Here is a 13,871-nt window from a genome sequence, read left to right as displayed (position 1 = left end):
GATAAGCTCTAACTGGCATTGGGAAGTCGTTATGTACGTGTGGGCGTGGGACAAAAAGTTGCTTTCCAGAGTGACATCTGCTTGTTGTTCAGGAATAAATGGTTCAGCGACTGCCTCCCTTCATGGAGCCTGCTTGCTGCAATCAGTGGTTTGCCTTAATGCGCCGCATTGAACACTTATTGGAATTAACGTGCCGTTTCTTCTGGTTTCATGTTGTTTCTCTCTTTTTGCAGGTGAATTACAGAAAGTGACTCCCAGAGCATCTCGGCTGTATGAACTCTTGAGCTGTCAAGGGACTGAGAGGCTTATGAAGAGGTTCTGTCAGGCAAAACAGTGCTTAGCAAAGACACCAAGGAGGAGGGAAAAGGAGAAAGGGAGAGAGAGAGGGCTGAAACACTAACAAACCATGGTAGGTGTTCGTCATCTTCTGTAGGGTCGCATTAAGAATATTCTCTGCCAACAGTCTTGTGCAGGGCCTGGTAACACCAGAGTAGGGGGATTTTCTGACCTTGCACTAAATTAGAGACGGTGCTGCATGATTTCAGCAAAGCAAATGCGGTTTGATATATTGTTAGCTTCTCAAAACCAGAGTTGCCTTGTGAGCCTGCATTACATGAATTATTAAATATGAACGAAGGGGATGCTCATAAGGTATTCTAATAAAACTGGCATTAGCAAGCTGTGGCAAACAGTATGTGTGACCTTGAACTTGCAGATTGCATAACCTAATGCTGATATTCCCCTTCCACCTCTTCCTCACAAAAGCAAGGGCTGATTATTCGTACTTGTGTGCGTGATGGAACGTGGTTCTGAGCACACTTTGCTAATAGTGGAGATGGAATGTGTGTAGTTGGATATTGTTGGTGTATATTGTTGAAGTGAGTTGTTTCTAATCTGCTTGGTATTGGTTGCAAATTGGGAAGGCCTGAGGTGTCCAATGTGTGAAGCTGTGCAAGTATGAAGTAGTGCAATGGTAAGAGTTTGAAGATGTGTTCACAAAGGCCATAAACCTACCAAGTACCTGAAAAAGACCTGTGGAGAGCAATTAAAGCATAGTTGTGTATCTTTTAAGTCCTCTAAGATCATTACTGAGAGAATGGGAATGAGAATAAAAGCAATAGGTTTTAAATACAGTTCTCTAACACTTGTATAGCTGATGGCTGCATATTTATGTTCGTATTAAAACCCAAAAATGACCTGAGATGAGTTTTGCCTGCTACAGAGCTCAGAGGGAGAAAGAAACTTGACAAAACAGAGTTGTCAATATATTGTATTTTAAATAGTGTCCCATTTCGCTAGTATCTTTGGCTAAATTCTAATGAAGAATTGATCTTGTCATCCCTCTTCATTAGAAAAGAAAACGAAACTCTTCTAATTTAGGAGTTACTAATTTGTTCCTCTGTGACTGTTTTTCCTAATGGATATTCCATGAGATAAGAGATGGTGAGGTGAATTAAGAAATCCAGCTTGTCAGTTCTCACTGCTGAGCTGCAGCTTCTCTCTGTGTCCGTGTTGTGGATGAGCCACAGGAGGGACCTCCTGGAAGCCCTTCGCAACCCATGAAAGTACCGGGGATTGTACCAGACCCCGACTGCTGCGGTGCTCTGGGTGCCCAAAGTGTCCATCTGGGGAGGAGCACTAGAGTCAGGACAGGGATGATATCGCATCAGCCTCCACGGAATGCGATGAACCAGGAAATCATGACCTTAACGAGGATTCAATCCAGAGGCCTTTGAGATCCTTCAGAGGCCCTTTTTGTCCCCAGGAGTGCATGCTGTTGCAAACCCATGAAGCCAGGGTGAAAATGAAACCTGGTTACGGTATTTAATGTTCAGGAGGAACAGAGACTTTGGGTTGACAGTTCCAAGCCCTGGGAAGCTTTCAGCAGTGGTTGATGTGTCCGTAGAAAGCAGGATTTAGAGCGGCTGTTGCCAGAGGTCTGTGCTGTAGTTGCAGCTAGCCCGGGTCACTGTTCGGATCGGATAAGTCTCGTGGATAGATGTGACAAACCATACCTTCTAGCACAAGTTACCCAACCACATAAGTTTGCTTTCCTCAACAGTATCACTTTGAGTTTCACTGCAGAATCATTTAATTCGCGCTCTAATCTCTTCCTATTTTTTAAGAAATTATTTAGGTCTCTTCTTACCAGTTTCTCTCTACCTTCACCTTCATTCATGCCTTGGTTTGCTAAGCCTCCTGTGGCAATATGTATGGCCTGTGACTTCATCTGCTGCAGTCGCAGAACCATAAGGGAGAGGCTGTTAGTTGCCGTGTTCTGAGGTGCGTTGCCATTGTCTCCAGCCTGTCGTGGGAGAGACAGTTGCACTCAGCACTTCCAGAATACGCAAAGTTGTATTTCAGCAGTATAAATGCCTGTTCCAAAATAGGAATCTTCTCCCTGTTCTTGTCTGCCCTCCTTTCCGCAAGCTTTACTCGGTCTGCTCTCACCTGGAATGCTTACGTTCTAAATTTCCCTGCCATGGAATGAGGTTACCATCTGGGACAAGGACCCTGCTTTTCCTCCTTGCTCTGAGCTATCCAGGTGCTGACGGTTGGCCTAGGCCAGCCAAGATGGCCGAGATCCCCGAGCTCCTTAATTCCTGCAAGCATGCCAGGGTAGGGAGGCCCCTCTTTCTTTCTGTTGCTCACAGCTTGTATCCCCAGGAGATGGAGGTCCTTTGGGCAAGATCTGGGCCGAAGTGATTTCTCACTGACTTTGAAAGCTTAATCCAAGTAAAGAAGGAACTCAAAGGATGAGGGAAGTCAGAGACACTTGATAGTGCCGTGAGTTCCCAAGATGCCAGACTGTTTGTTGCAAAGCTGGGAATGAAACCCAGGTTTTGTTGGTCCCCTGCTGCAGCATGCTGACCTTCTACTCAGCCAGCCCATGCCCTCCTCTTGGCGAAGTGTGGAGGGGAGAGCAGGGAGAAGCGAGAAAAACAATGAGAATGAGGAAAAAGAAAACAGTGGGGAGAAGTTATGGAAGGACAAGAAGTAGGAACTCCATTTCTAGCCCTTGCAGTGACACATACCACAGGTCTTGACCCTGTTTTATGTCCACCATGGCGCTATATGGGAGCATGGAGATTTGTCTAGTCGTAGCCCTAACATCCCCCTCGCTGACCTGGGACTAGTGCGCAGTGTCACAGCTTCTGCTCACCATGGACATACAGACAGGGATGAAATTCGGGTTGCTTAAGTTTCAGATGTCGGTAGCAGCTCATCTGATACGGTAGTCTAGACTTCTGTAGTCACGTGGGGTGGCGAAATGTACCTCTGAAGTACAGTTTATCTTATCCTAAAGTAGACATAAACTCTGCTCCAGATGGGCCTGATAGACATAAACATGAACTGCGCTCCACCTGTGTCTCCTAGTAGCCAATAACTTCAACTCTTCTAGAATCCTTTTAGGCATCAGGTATTAGGTGCCATAAAATCCATCCCAAGTGTTACATGTTCTACCAGCTTAATGCTGGTTTTGCAGTGGTACTTGGTTTCTTTCTTTAAAAAAAAACTTATTTAAAGGTAAGAAATCATTATAATCAATGGCCATCGTAAAACGCTTTCCCACATCCGTCAGGGAGGATTCCCATTCAGGCAATGTCCTTCCATTGATAATCCAGTAACTCTGTTCTTTTTTTTTTTTTTTTCCCCCCCCCCCCGTTTCCCCCTTCGTAACAGAGATCTATCCGATCTTTTGCTAATGATGACCGCCATGTTATGGTGAAACATTCAACCATTTATCCATCTCCAGAGGAACTCGAAGCTGTGCAGAACATGGTATCAACAGTAGAATGTGCCCTTAAACATGTCTCCGACTGGATGGATGAAAAGAACAAGTCTACGAAATGTGAGGGTGATGTGGAAGCAGAGGAATCTGCAGACAGCAGCGCCAAGTGAGTGAGTTGAGCCTCATAATGTGTTACTGTGCTGCTCTGAATGGGTTCCTTTCCCCTCAAACTGAGAGTCAGTGTTACTTGATTCCGTTGCATACGAACGCTCATAGGAGTAAGTGGGTATATTTGGACTTTCTGAGGCAGGAGCATGCAGGGTGAGCGTAGGGAATGTTAATAAGCCCAGTGTGGGCAGCAGTTGCTCTCTTCCACTATTTATTTTAGTGTGGTGCTGTGAGGTTGCGTTTAGCAGACAAACTTCAGCGATTAGAAGTGAACTTCTGTCCCTGTCACACACGAATGCAAACCCACAGCCAGGTAGCTCCCAGGCTCCTTCTGTTGAACACACTGAAGTTTCTTGTAAACTTCCACTGTGGTGGGGTTTGGTAGTGGTGCAGGGGCTACCGGGGTGGCTCCTGTGAGAAGCTGCTGGAAGCTTCTCCGGCTCCAGTCGGACCTACTTCTGGCCACGGCCAAGCCAATTGGCACTTCTGGGCTTGATGTACTTAATAGAAGGAGAAAAAAACCTGCTGGGGAACCTGCAGCAGAGTAGGAGGTGAGAGGCACCGAGGCAGACCCTGAGGTCAGGGCAGACGGGAGGGGAGGAGATGCCTGGAGCAGAGGTTCCCCGTCAGGAGTTGAGACCTTTCTTAATTTTTGGTGTCCTGGTAAATAATATATATGTTAAGATGCTTACATTTTGGGATGGTGGAAGTATAGCCAACCCCAGCATTAAGAAATGCAGACCCTGTGTGCTGTATAGTTCAGGAGTTAGATACAGGTAGTGCAGGTAATGGAGGATCTAACTCTTAAATCAGGAAGACTATCAGTTTTTAAACTGAAAAATGTAGCTTACTGGCTTGTGTGACGGTGGTTACTGTTGTATTTATCAGTTACTCCTAAGTGCGTAATGACGTGTGCCTGAGAAGTTGAAAGTGAAATATTGCTTCCTGTTTTATCACAGTAACGTGGTTCTTAGTTAAGTCTCATAAATTTTAGAGTCGCATTCAGGAAATGAGGTACCGCAGGGTTCGTACCTTACTGTCTGGGCGTGCGTCAGTTTAGATACAAGAGAAGTGCTGCTGTATTAACTCAGGAGATTTGTGTGGGTGGGAGGAGCAGAAAGCATTCATGACTTGATCTGTTTCCCAGCAGTTCATTCTACAGAAAATTCCTCAAGTAGTAGTAGTGTTTTCCACAGGTTTCTTTCTTGCCATTTAAGCTTGTCTTTGATTACGTGTAGGACAGGGTGGTGGGCTTGGGAGCTCTTGAAAGAGGCTGCTAGCTCTGCATGAAGTTTAAATGCAGCATCACCTTCTGACCCGCACAGGATATGTTCAGCAGTGTGAAGACCATAGTATGATAGCCTTGGAAAAGTAAATGTACAAGTGGTCCCTTGTTTTGATGCCTGTGGCTTTCAGTTTCCCTAATAAATATTTATCAGACACGAGTCTGATCACTGCACTTTTGTATAAGGCCGAGCTGTGTTATGTCACTTTTTTGGTGTGAAATGTATTCAAATAGAAATAGCAAAACACTTAAAATCAGGAATATTTTTGCATAAATTAACGTATGAATTGGTTTAAGACAGCATGGTTGTGTTGACACCGGAGAGTCATTGTAGTGGATTGATAGGCTGCTTCTCCGCAGAGGACGGTTAAGATTGTCAGCTTCATGAGGAGGGTATTTCAGCTCCGTGTTTTGCTGGAGAACGTTCCTCCTTGATAGAGTGTGCTGTGTTGTGACTTCCTGGCGTTCCTGGCAATATTCTTAGGTGAAAAAAGCTTTGAATGTATGGATCAACTAAAAGAAACATTGAAAAAGTGTGTGGCCATGTTTAAAGTTGGAGTGTCACTAAAGACGTCTCTGATCACTTCTGAAAACAGGATTTCTGTCAGAGTTCCTCTAGATAAATTATTCTACTCTTTCGGTAGATCTGCAGATAGTGAATTTGGACTTTTTTGCGCTCTGTGACTTGAGCCAATGTGAATTGCAAATCAGGCTTCAATTAATTTTTTCATAGGAGCTAGTTGCATGAAAGGAGTCTGTGCTTTTCACTTTCTGATCAGCGATACACCACTTCGGCACAGTCATCAGTCCCATCTGTTTATCTCCTCACTGTGATAGGATAATACAATTATTTTGGACGTGTGAAAATACCACTTTAATCGCTCCAAATTGTTTCATTTCCAGGGATCAGGGTGGTCGGACGTTGTGTGGTGTGATGCGGATTGGCCTGGTTGCAAAGGGCTTGCTGATAAAAGATGATATGGATCTGGAGCTGGTTCTCATGTGCAAAGAAAAGCCCACAAAGACGCTGTTATGTATAGTTAAAGACAATCTCCCAGCTCAAATTCAGGTGAGTTAATTTAGGGGAGCCCTCTAGCAATGAGTGATGGCTCCGCAGGGTCTAGTTGGGTAAGGGCTGGAATTTCTTCCAGGAAAAAAGTGGTATGTGTTAGAGATGTACTTTGAATGTAGGATGACATCTAGGGTCCGTGACACATTTCATGTGGTGACGTCAAGTAGCTACTCACAAAATTTAACATCATCTTCCTGTTGGTGCCTACTCCCTCTTCGGGTTGTCGGTTCTCCTATGATGGCAGCTCACCCTTCTGTTTGGTAGCTAACCCAGCTGATTTTTGCTCACTGGTCCAACCACTAACATGAGCTGAACTGCCGTCTTGGAACCCTTCCCTGCTCGAGCGTGTGACTCAGTCTGCACTGTTGTCCCCTTGAGTTCTGCGCTGTGCTGCTTTGCTTCGCTTGCGCTGTCCCAGGGTAAACGCCTCCACTTCTGAAGTGAGAACAAGTCCCTTCAGGTGGTCACTCAGTTTAGCTCATGTTAATCATGAGCTCATAATTCTTTTTATTCATGGCTGGTTAATGCTGATGTTGGGATCCAGTAGGCAGCATTACAGCTATTAGCGGTCTCTCCAAAGCAGATGGGGCTAATACCTTTTTGACAGAGTTCTGAGTGTGAATAATCAGTCCAGCTTCCAGCCTGACATACCCTGTTGCCAAGAAACTGTGCCTTGGAGTATTCCACTGCAAGTGCCTCTCTCCAAGCCATGTCCAAATTTGATCTGCTTTTCTCCTGATACGCTTTTCTGCCTTGTGTTTATTTCCGCATAGACAATACATGTTTTGCCATTGACAGCTGTTCTCAGTGTTTGTTTGTTCACATAAAGGGCTGGTTTGAATGCGAGAATGTTGTGCCCGCAGATGTGGCCCTACCCACAGCTGAAAACGCTAAGTATCGATTGAGTAGTGAAGGGTAAATTTTACTGGCTCATAGTGAGGTGTGAGATGGGAAGTGTTGAAAGTAATAAGGAGGGTTAGTATATTCCTCAAAAAGTGGGAATGGCGGAACAGACGTAATTAAAGGATGTCCATTGAATTCTTTGCAGTCTTTACAAGTAGGTAAGATCCTATGGGAAAGCATTGCGAGGGGAGGAATTACAGAAAACGTGAGGGAAGAGGGACAAGCCACAGGTATCGTGGGCGTGACAGACGAGTGGTTCTGCAGAGGCAGCAGATGCAGCGGGGAGAAGGAAGGTGTAGGTCCATTAGTTAGTGGACAAAAAGAGCAGATGAGGTAGTGAGATGCTCACAGCTCCTGCTTCGCTGCTTTGGAGGCTGGTAGTGAGCAGGTGAGCAACCGTTTTTATCCCAACAGTAAAGGAGCTGGAGGAGCGCAGATTGCAAAGAGGTTAGAAGGGAAAGAAGTTAGAATATGTGTTAGTGATGCTCTCACCGTATGGCCCTTCCGAGACACACGCACAGCAGGAACAGCTGTAGGACTCTCAGCCTATGTGAGTGTAACTGTGTTTTTGGAAGTTCAGAGAAGTCCCAAAGGCCTGCCGAAAGACCTGCAGCTACAGATCACTTGAGATAACTGATACAACCACGTGTTAATGGAACAGATTATGAGACAGTTGTAGTATTATCTACAAAAGAAATCTAAGTAAGAAATAAAGGTTGTTGAAAACAATTCAGAAAACACTTGGGTTACCGGTGTGCTGTCAGGAGAGGAAGGTCACGTTGTCTAGACATTGCCAGGGATCTCTCCTGCGGCTGGTGTTAATGAAGTGTGTGACAGTGTCTGTGTCCAGTTGCAAGTGCTGTGTGGAAAGAGAATGAGATGGGTGGACAAGTTGGAGAAGGTCAGATGAGGGGGAATGATGCATGCGAATAAACCGATCTGGTGTGGAAAACGTCAAGACCAAATGCAGGTGTGAGTTTTAAGACATGAGTGGTTATTTGTAAAGGGACAGTGGTTCAGTATCTCACATGACTCCCAAAGGTAGGATGAGAACTAACTGAAACTGCAGCAAGGAGCATTTTTGTTGCAAAATAGGTCATTTAAATTATATGCGCGTCTAAGAATCAGAATAGACTATTTGGAGCGGTGGTGAAATCTCTGCTGCCAGGGCATCTGAAGAGTATCTTGGGGTTGGTAAGCGTGTTACTTATCTGTTGGTTCCTAATGAGAGGCAAGGCCTTATGTGTTACTGCAGTGTCTTGTGGGCTTCTCATTAGTTAAGCAGCATATGCACATACAGCAATTCTGCAGTTTTTCCGTTGATTGGGAGAGTCTTGAAATCTTTCTTGGTGACTTTCAGAAACTTACAGAAGAGAAGTATCTCGTGGAGGAGCATGTAAATGAGGCAGCTATTGTTATTCGTAACACAAAGGAGCCCAAGCTAACTTTGAAGGTGATACTTACATCCCCTCTCATTCGAGATGAAGCAGAGAAGAAGGAAGGAGGTACACAGAGCATTTTAACGTGTTTTTAAGACTGTTCTATCTAAATGCCCTGACTGTGCAGCACAGGGTTAATTGGGAACTGGGTTTTTAATTGTGCTAACTGGGTTGGCTGTTGCCACATAGGTTACGTTATTTGTGCCTTAAAAAGACAATTCACTGAATTTTCATGTAAATATGCATAGTTTTCATTGCAAGCAATATTCCTGCAGTGTTAACTCTGACATACGATTAGATCTTAGTTCTTCTTTCTTTCAGACTTGCTGGTTAATTCTTGAGCACCCCAGCGCTGCACAGTCTTGTTTTCAAATTAAGTCAGTCAAGTGGGATTGGTTCGTAGATTCTTGGAAAACTCATAAAATTGTTTCTCTTTTTACATTAAAAAAAAAATTTCTCCTGCAAAGCTCGCAAGTATGTCGTCCTGGCCCTCAATTCTTATTAACTGATGATACGTATGTGTATGTTTCTAGCTTTAAGAATCTCCTGACGGGATACAGTTGAAGTTACAGTGATATAATGCAGCACTTCTGCTTCTGAATTGAACGTTGTACCTCATGTCCTTAGAGCAAAGTAGATCTAGAAAACTGTGACTTAGTTTATTCTGTTCCTTCTCCCTGACTACCTGAGGTCCAGTATAGCTGTGTGCCCCTTCATCAAGGAGTGTTGACCGGTGGTATCAGTGAGGTTGGGAACAAACAAGAGAAATAGAGAAGAGCAAATGTAGCCGTACTTTGTTTTATTTTAAAGATCTTGTCAGTAATTTCTGCTTCCGCTTCCCAAACCTATCCCTAGAAACTTTGCCACTGGATGATGTCAGACCTTTGACCAACTGGCCACTCTCTGTCATGACAACTGAGGCAGCTGGGCCCGCGTGGGCTAGGGAACTCCCTGTCGCTCTTTTCCCATTTCTAGATTTGCCACAAGTCCTTTGCTTCCTCCCTTCTCCCCCATGAAATACCGATACAATGGGAAACGTTGGTCAGTTTCTCTTGGTTTCGCTCGAGGCAGCGGCAGGAAGGATCCCGGTTCAAATGAAATGGGAAACTTTGGCAGCAGTTGGATGCAGAAAAATCTTACAAACCAGATGAATGGCAAAGTTTCCCTAATCACAACGTCTGTTTATTCTCAAATTAGTAACCACGCTCTTTTGCAAGACCATTAAAAATACATTGCATGTTACTTTAGTTCTCCAGCTCCCCGTAAGATGCTGAGGTCAGCCCTGTAGTTGCTGCAGCTGATACATGTTCATGAGAAAGAGCACCAAGTGCAGAACGAGTGATAAAGGAGTTGTAAGATTCTCACGAGGGCATACAGCTTGGCACAAAGGCTCCAACCAAATATTTCCTTGCAAAAAGTGATGCTCTCGTGGCAGTAAACTCTAGGAACTCCTGAATTCATCTCGGACCGAATGAGGATTTGAATTTTTAAGCTTTCATGTATTTAAAATGTAGGTGTCCTACTTGTTTTTCAGTATCTTAAAATAATTTTCAAAATTTTGTCTGAATTCTTTTTTAAACTTAAAATTTTACTCCCTCTCTTAGAGCGGAGTTACGCTATTGTTTCTGTACAGCTGGTGCGGATAGTTAATAGGGAAATGGGTCTGGTGTTAAAGCCCAGGTTCTTAGACACTGGTTCATCACGAGTGAACAGAGACATTTATCATGCTCCTTCTCAGAGGCACGTGAAACGTTGGGCAGATGTCACTACGTAAATTGGAAGGAGGGGAGATACTTTTGTAAATGTAATTTGTGTAGAATCATAGAATAGTTTAGGTTGGAGGGCACCTTAAAGATTTTCAACCATATTAAGGTCATTTTCACTTGGATTCAGACCAAAAAGGTTTCACATTTAATATCAAGGGAAAATACTGAGAGAAACTGGTGAAAATCCGTTCGTCTCCAAAGAAAGCACTGCCATATTTTTTCAGTGTCCTGAAAAACGCCAGCCAAATGGAAATACACTTCCTGTGCCCTTTTAAAAACCATTTGGAGCTTATTCCATACGTCCTTTTGAATGGAGGAGCTCAGAGCTTGTCAACTTGCCTTTCATCCTGTGTGTAAGATGGCTGCTGGGTCCAGGGGCGGCTGGTTTGCCCTGGAGTCACCGGCACAGAGCCGCTGCCGGGGAGCCGCTGCCGGGAAGCCGGGGCAGCGCAAAACTGACCAAGGTTTCCGCATTCGGTGTGACGGGCACTAATCTGTCCTCTAACCAAACGGCAAGGTTAGGCGGAACCGACCTCGTTATCGGTGCTCCCGTTTGTTCTGTAGGAATGCTGTGTGTGCCTTCATGCCCTGATGTCAGAATGTACCGAAAAATAGTCCTGGATTTCTCTTCAGTCCCCCCTCTTTGGAAGAGTGTTCATGTTTCAGATGTGGTGTTTGTCCTATTTGTTTTTGCTGCTTGTTAGCAAAAATAAATAGTGGCCCAGTGTGTGTGCATTTCGGTGTTTCTCACAAATGGCTATCCATACAGCTCTGCTTTCTCATGTCAACTCGAGAAGTCAAGCACCTAAAATGCCTGTGTTTTGCATCAGTTTAAATTTAAACTACGTAATAAATGGAATATTTAGCCGTAGCACCAAATACAAATTGGGCTTTTCAGACCAGAACCTCATAGCTTGCCAATCCGTTGTTGTTACCATTTGCTCAGTAACAACAGGCTCACGTCATACTGAACAGTTTGTTCACCCAAGTGGGGCTGAAGTCAACCTTGCTCCTTGGGCGAGTGCTGCATAAAGGGGCTGCCTCTGCTGCTGCCTGGGCTGGGCAGATGCAGCCAGTGGTGCTCCAAAGGTGCCACGTGCCTTTAAAGGGGCAGCGAGCCACAGATTTACCTTGCCTCTACGGAGAAGACAGCGCTCCTCCTATGGCTGGCTGCACATGATTGAAGTTGGCAGCTACTGCGTGAAGAGAATGTGTACAGCGAGTGGGGAGAGAATCACTGAAGGATTGGTTCTGTGTTGCATAGTGCGAGCTGATGTCAGGGCTTTATTGTTAACTGTTCATTAAACTCCTTGTATCGTTGGCCCCGTTAAAACCCCAAGAAAAAAGTAAAGCTTTGCAATCACGTTTGAAAATTTGGATTGGGTCTCACTTTCCTGACTGGCAGAGCATGAAGAAACATGCCATTCTCCGGAGGGTGTCGAAAGGGAGCCTGCTGCAAGCCGCTCGCCCTCTTCACTGCCTGTTCTCTTCATCTTTCTGTTTAATTGAATCTTGCACCCAAAGGTTGGCTGACTGCAACATCCCTGAAAGGTGCTCAGGGCACTAGGACTGAACCTGTGATTGGTGAGATTCTCTGAGGTTTTTGTAATGCAGACCTTTGGAAATAGCCTTAATCCTGAGAGAAAAGTATGATTCTAAGTTGTTGAAAACAAGCGAGGTCTTACGTGAGTAGAAAAGCCGTTCCGTTGCCCTGAATGACGAATGACAAGTGTTCCATGTGGTTTGTAGTTTGCAGGAAAAAACAACTTACTTTGTCAGTGACTGCAGTGCTTTAGCAAAGCTTATGCAATAGTAAAAATCCCTGGGCGTTTGAAGATCCAGTTTGTGGCCAAAAATTAATGATTTTGCAGTCAGTCACCTTTACCATTTCTAACATTTTAAAATAAGATTCTGATCATTCATTGACAATAGCTGGTTTATACAATACGTGAGCTTTAAGCAGATGTTTATATTGTCCACGATGTTTCTTACAGAACTATAGATGTACATTTAGTAATTGTGTGCCACAAAACCTTACCCCTGAAAATGAAACTGCAAAGGAAATTTGGAAGCAAACCTTGTGTTCCAGTGACCTTGATGCTTCCAGAAATCCAGTGCTTTGAAATCTTGCAGCTTTTATCTGGAAAACAAGCGAGAGGAGGGATTAATCCAAATATTGTTGATACTGCTGAGGAGGGCAATAAGAAACAATGCAAATATCTGCTGCGAAGTTCATTGGGGTTAGAAAATAAGCGTATAGCACTTCAGTCTGCTGCTGACAGCAGAGCCAGCAGCTGCCAACTGCAGCTGTGAACCGTCAGACAAGATACCTCGTGCTGTTCAGTTTTACACTGGTTTGTTTTTTTTTTTTTTTTGCTTTGGCCTCTTTTATCCATCATAACATAATGTGCTTTTACCAGAGGAACCTTCCCTTTGAATGGCACAGGAGGTGAAGCACCTTTAACGTTACAGATGCAATTACACGTGACCAATACTATCTGGAATAACCTATGAAAATGTACTTTGGGATGTTGCTAATAAATTGTATGTACAGACTGATGGTACTGTTTTCTCCTAACAGTAGGCTGGATTTTGCTAATCTAGCATAGTACTCAATTTGGCATGGTTGTATTTCATTCAGACCTGCATAGGTCTCTCAAAGGCCTGGAGAATAATGAATAGGCTATGTTTCCAAATGATATATTTTGAAATAGAATACTTGTGTAGTCACAGGAAACTAACATTAAAGGTTTCAGTTGAACCATAAATTCATTTAGTTCTTATAATATGTTCTTCTTCAGCTAAAAACTGAGATCTGTTTAACCTAATTTCAAAGGTATACAAAAATCTGTCATTTGTACAGAGCTTCCAGAGACTCTGGATGCTAAAAACTCCTTAGGATAAGAAAAGAAAAGAAAGGCCTGATGCGCAGTGTCCCTCAATATAGAATCGATATGACTGCTAAAAGCAGTTTGTTGCATGCTGGATAAAAAAAGAGAAAGGGAGGAAAAAAAAAAAAAGAAACAAGTGTAAACCTCCACAGAAGGTACCAGTGTCTTGTCTCTCAAATCCTTCCTTGAATTCCCTCCATTGGTTTCTGTTGCTGTTGGGAAGAGGAGATTTTTCTGAGAGGGGAGCACCTCTCTAATATGTTAATAGTCTGGAAGTTACCAAAGTTACTCACTTTTCACATGCTCTGGTTACAGGAACGACTAATCAAACTGGGAAATTTCTTAGGTATTTCTTTCGTTGAATTACATCAGCTGGCACTGTTCATGCAATAATATTTCAAATGGAATCGCTGTTCTGTGGAATTCTCAACAATTGCATGGACGTAGTGTCACTTTCTGCCTATTATAATTTTTTGATAACTCCCCCCCCAAGAAAATCTTCCTCTTTTCAAAAGAAGCTTGTGTCTTTGAAATTCTGTGCCATTTTTGTGCACTTGGAATAAAAATCCCAAAGAAGGGAAAGAAGAGAGGGAAAAACACTCCCATACAACTCC

At 43.8% G+C, this 13,871-nt stretch overlaps 1 protein-coding gene across 2 annotated transcripts in view; it reads left to right on the top strand.

Annotated features, from left to right (window-relative positions):
- The first annotated feature begins 232 nt into the window (after nt 1-232).
- The window catches only part of STRBP (spermatid perinuclear RNA binding protein), a 30,300-nt gene continuing 16,661 nt past the window's right edge, over nt 233-13,871 (top strand). Inside the window, exons 1-4 of one of the 2 annotated variants that reach the window (XM_010154686.1) lie at nt 233-409; nt 3,685-3,899; nt 6,090-6,255; nt 8,522-8,666. In XM_010154686.1, the coding sequence (XP_010152988.1) occupies nt 407-409; nt 3,685-3,899; nt 6,090-6,255; nt 8,522-8,666 (529 nt within the window). In that variant the 5' untranslated portion in view covers nt 233-406. The remainder of the gene's footprint in view (nt 410-3,684; nt 3,900-6,089; nt 6,256-8,521; nt 8,667-13,871) is intronic. The other variant, XM_010154684.1, reaches the window with a different exon arrangement.

This window comes from Eurypyga helias, unplaced genomic scaffold (assembly GCF_000690775.1).
Source record: "Eurypyga helias isolate BGI_N326 unplaced genomic scaffold, ASM69077v1 scaffold1517, whole genome shotgun sequence".
Classification (NCBI taxonomy): Eukaryota; Metazoa; Chordata; class Aves; order Eurypygiformes; family Eurypygidae; genus Eurypyga; species Eurypyga helias.
This window is presented reverse-complemented; position numbering and strand designations above follow the sequence as displayed.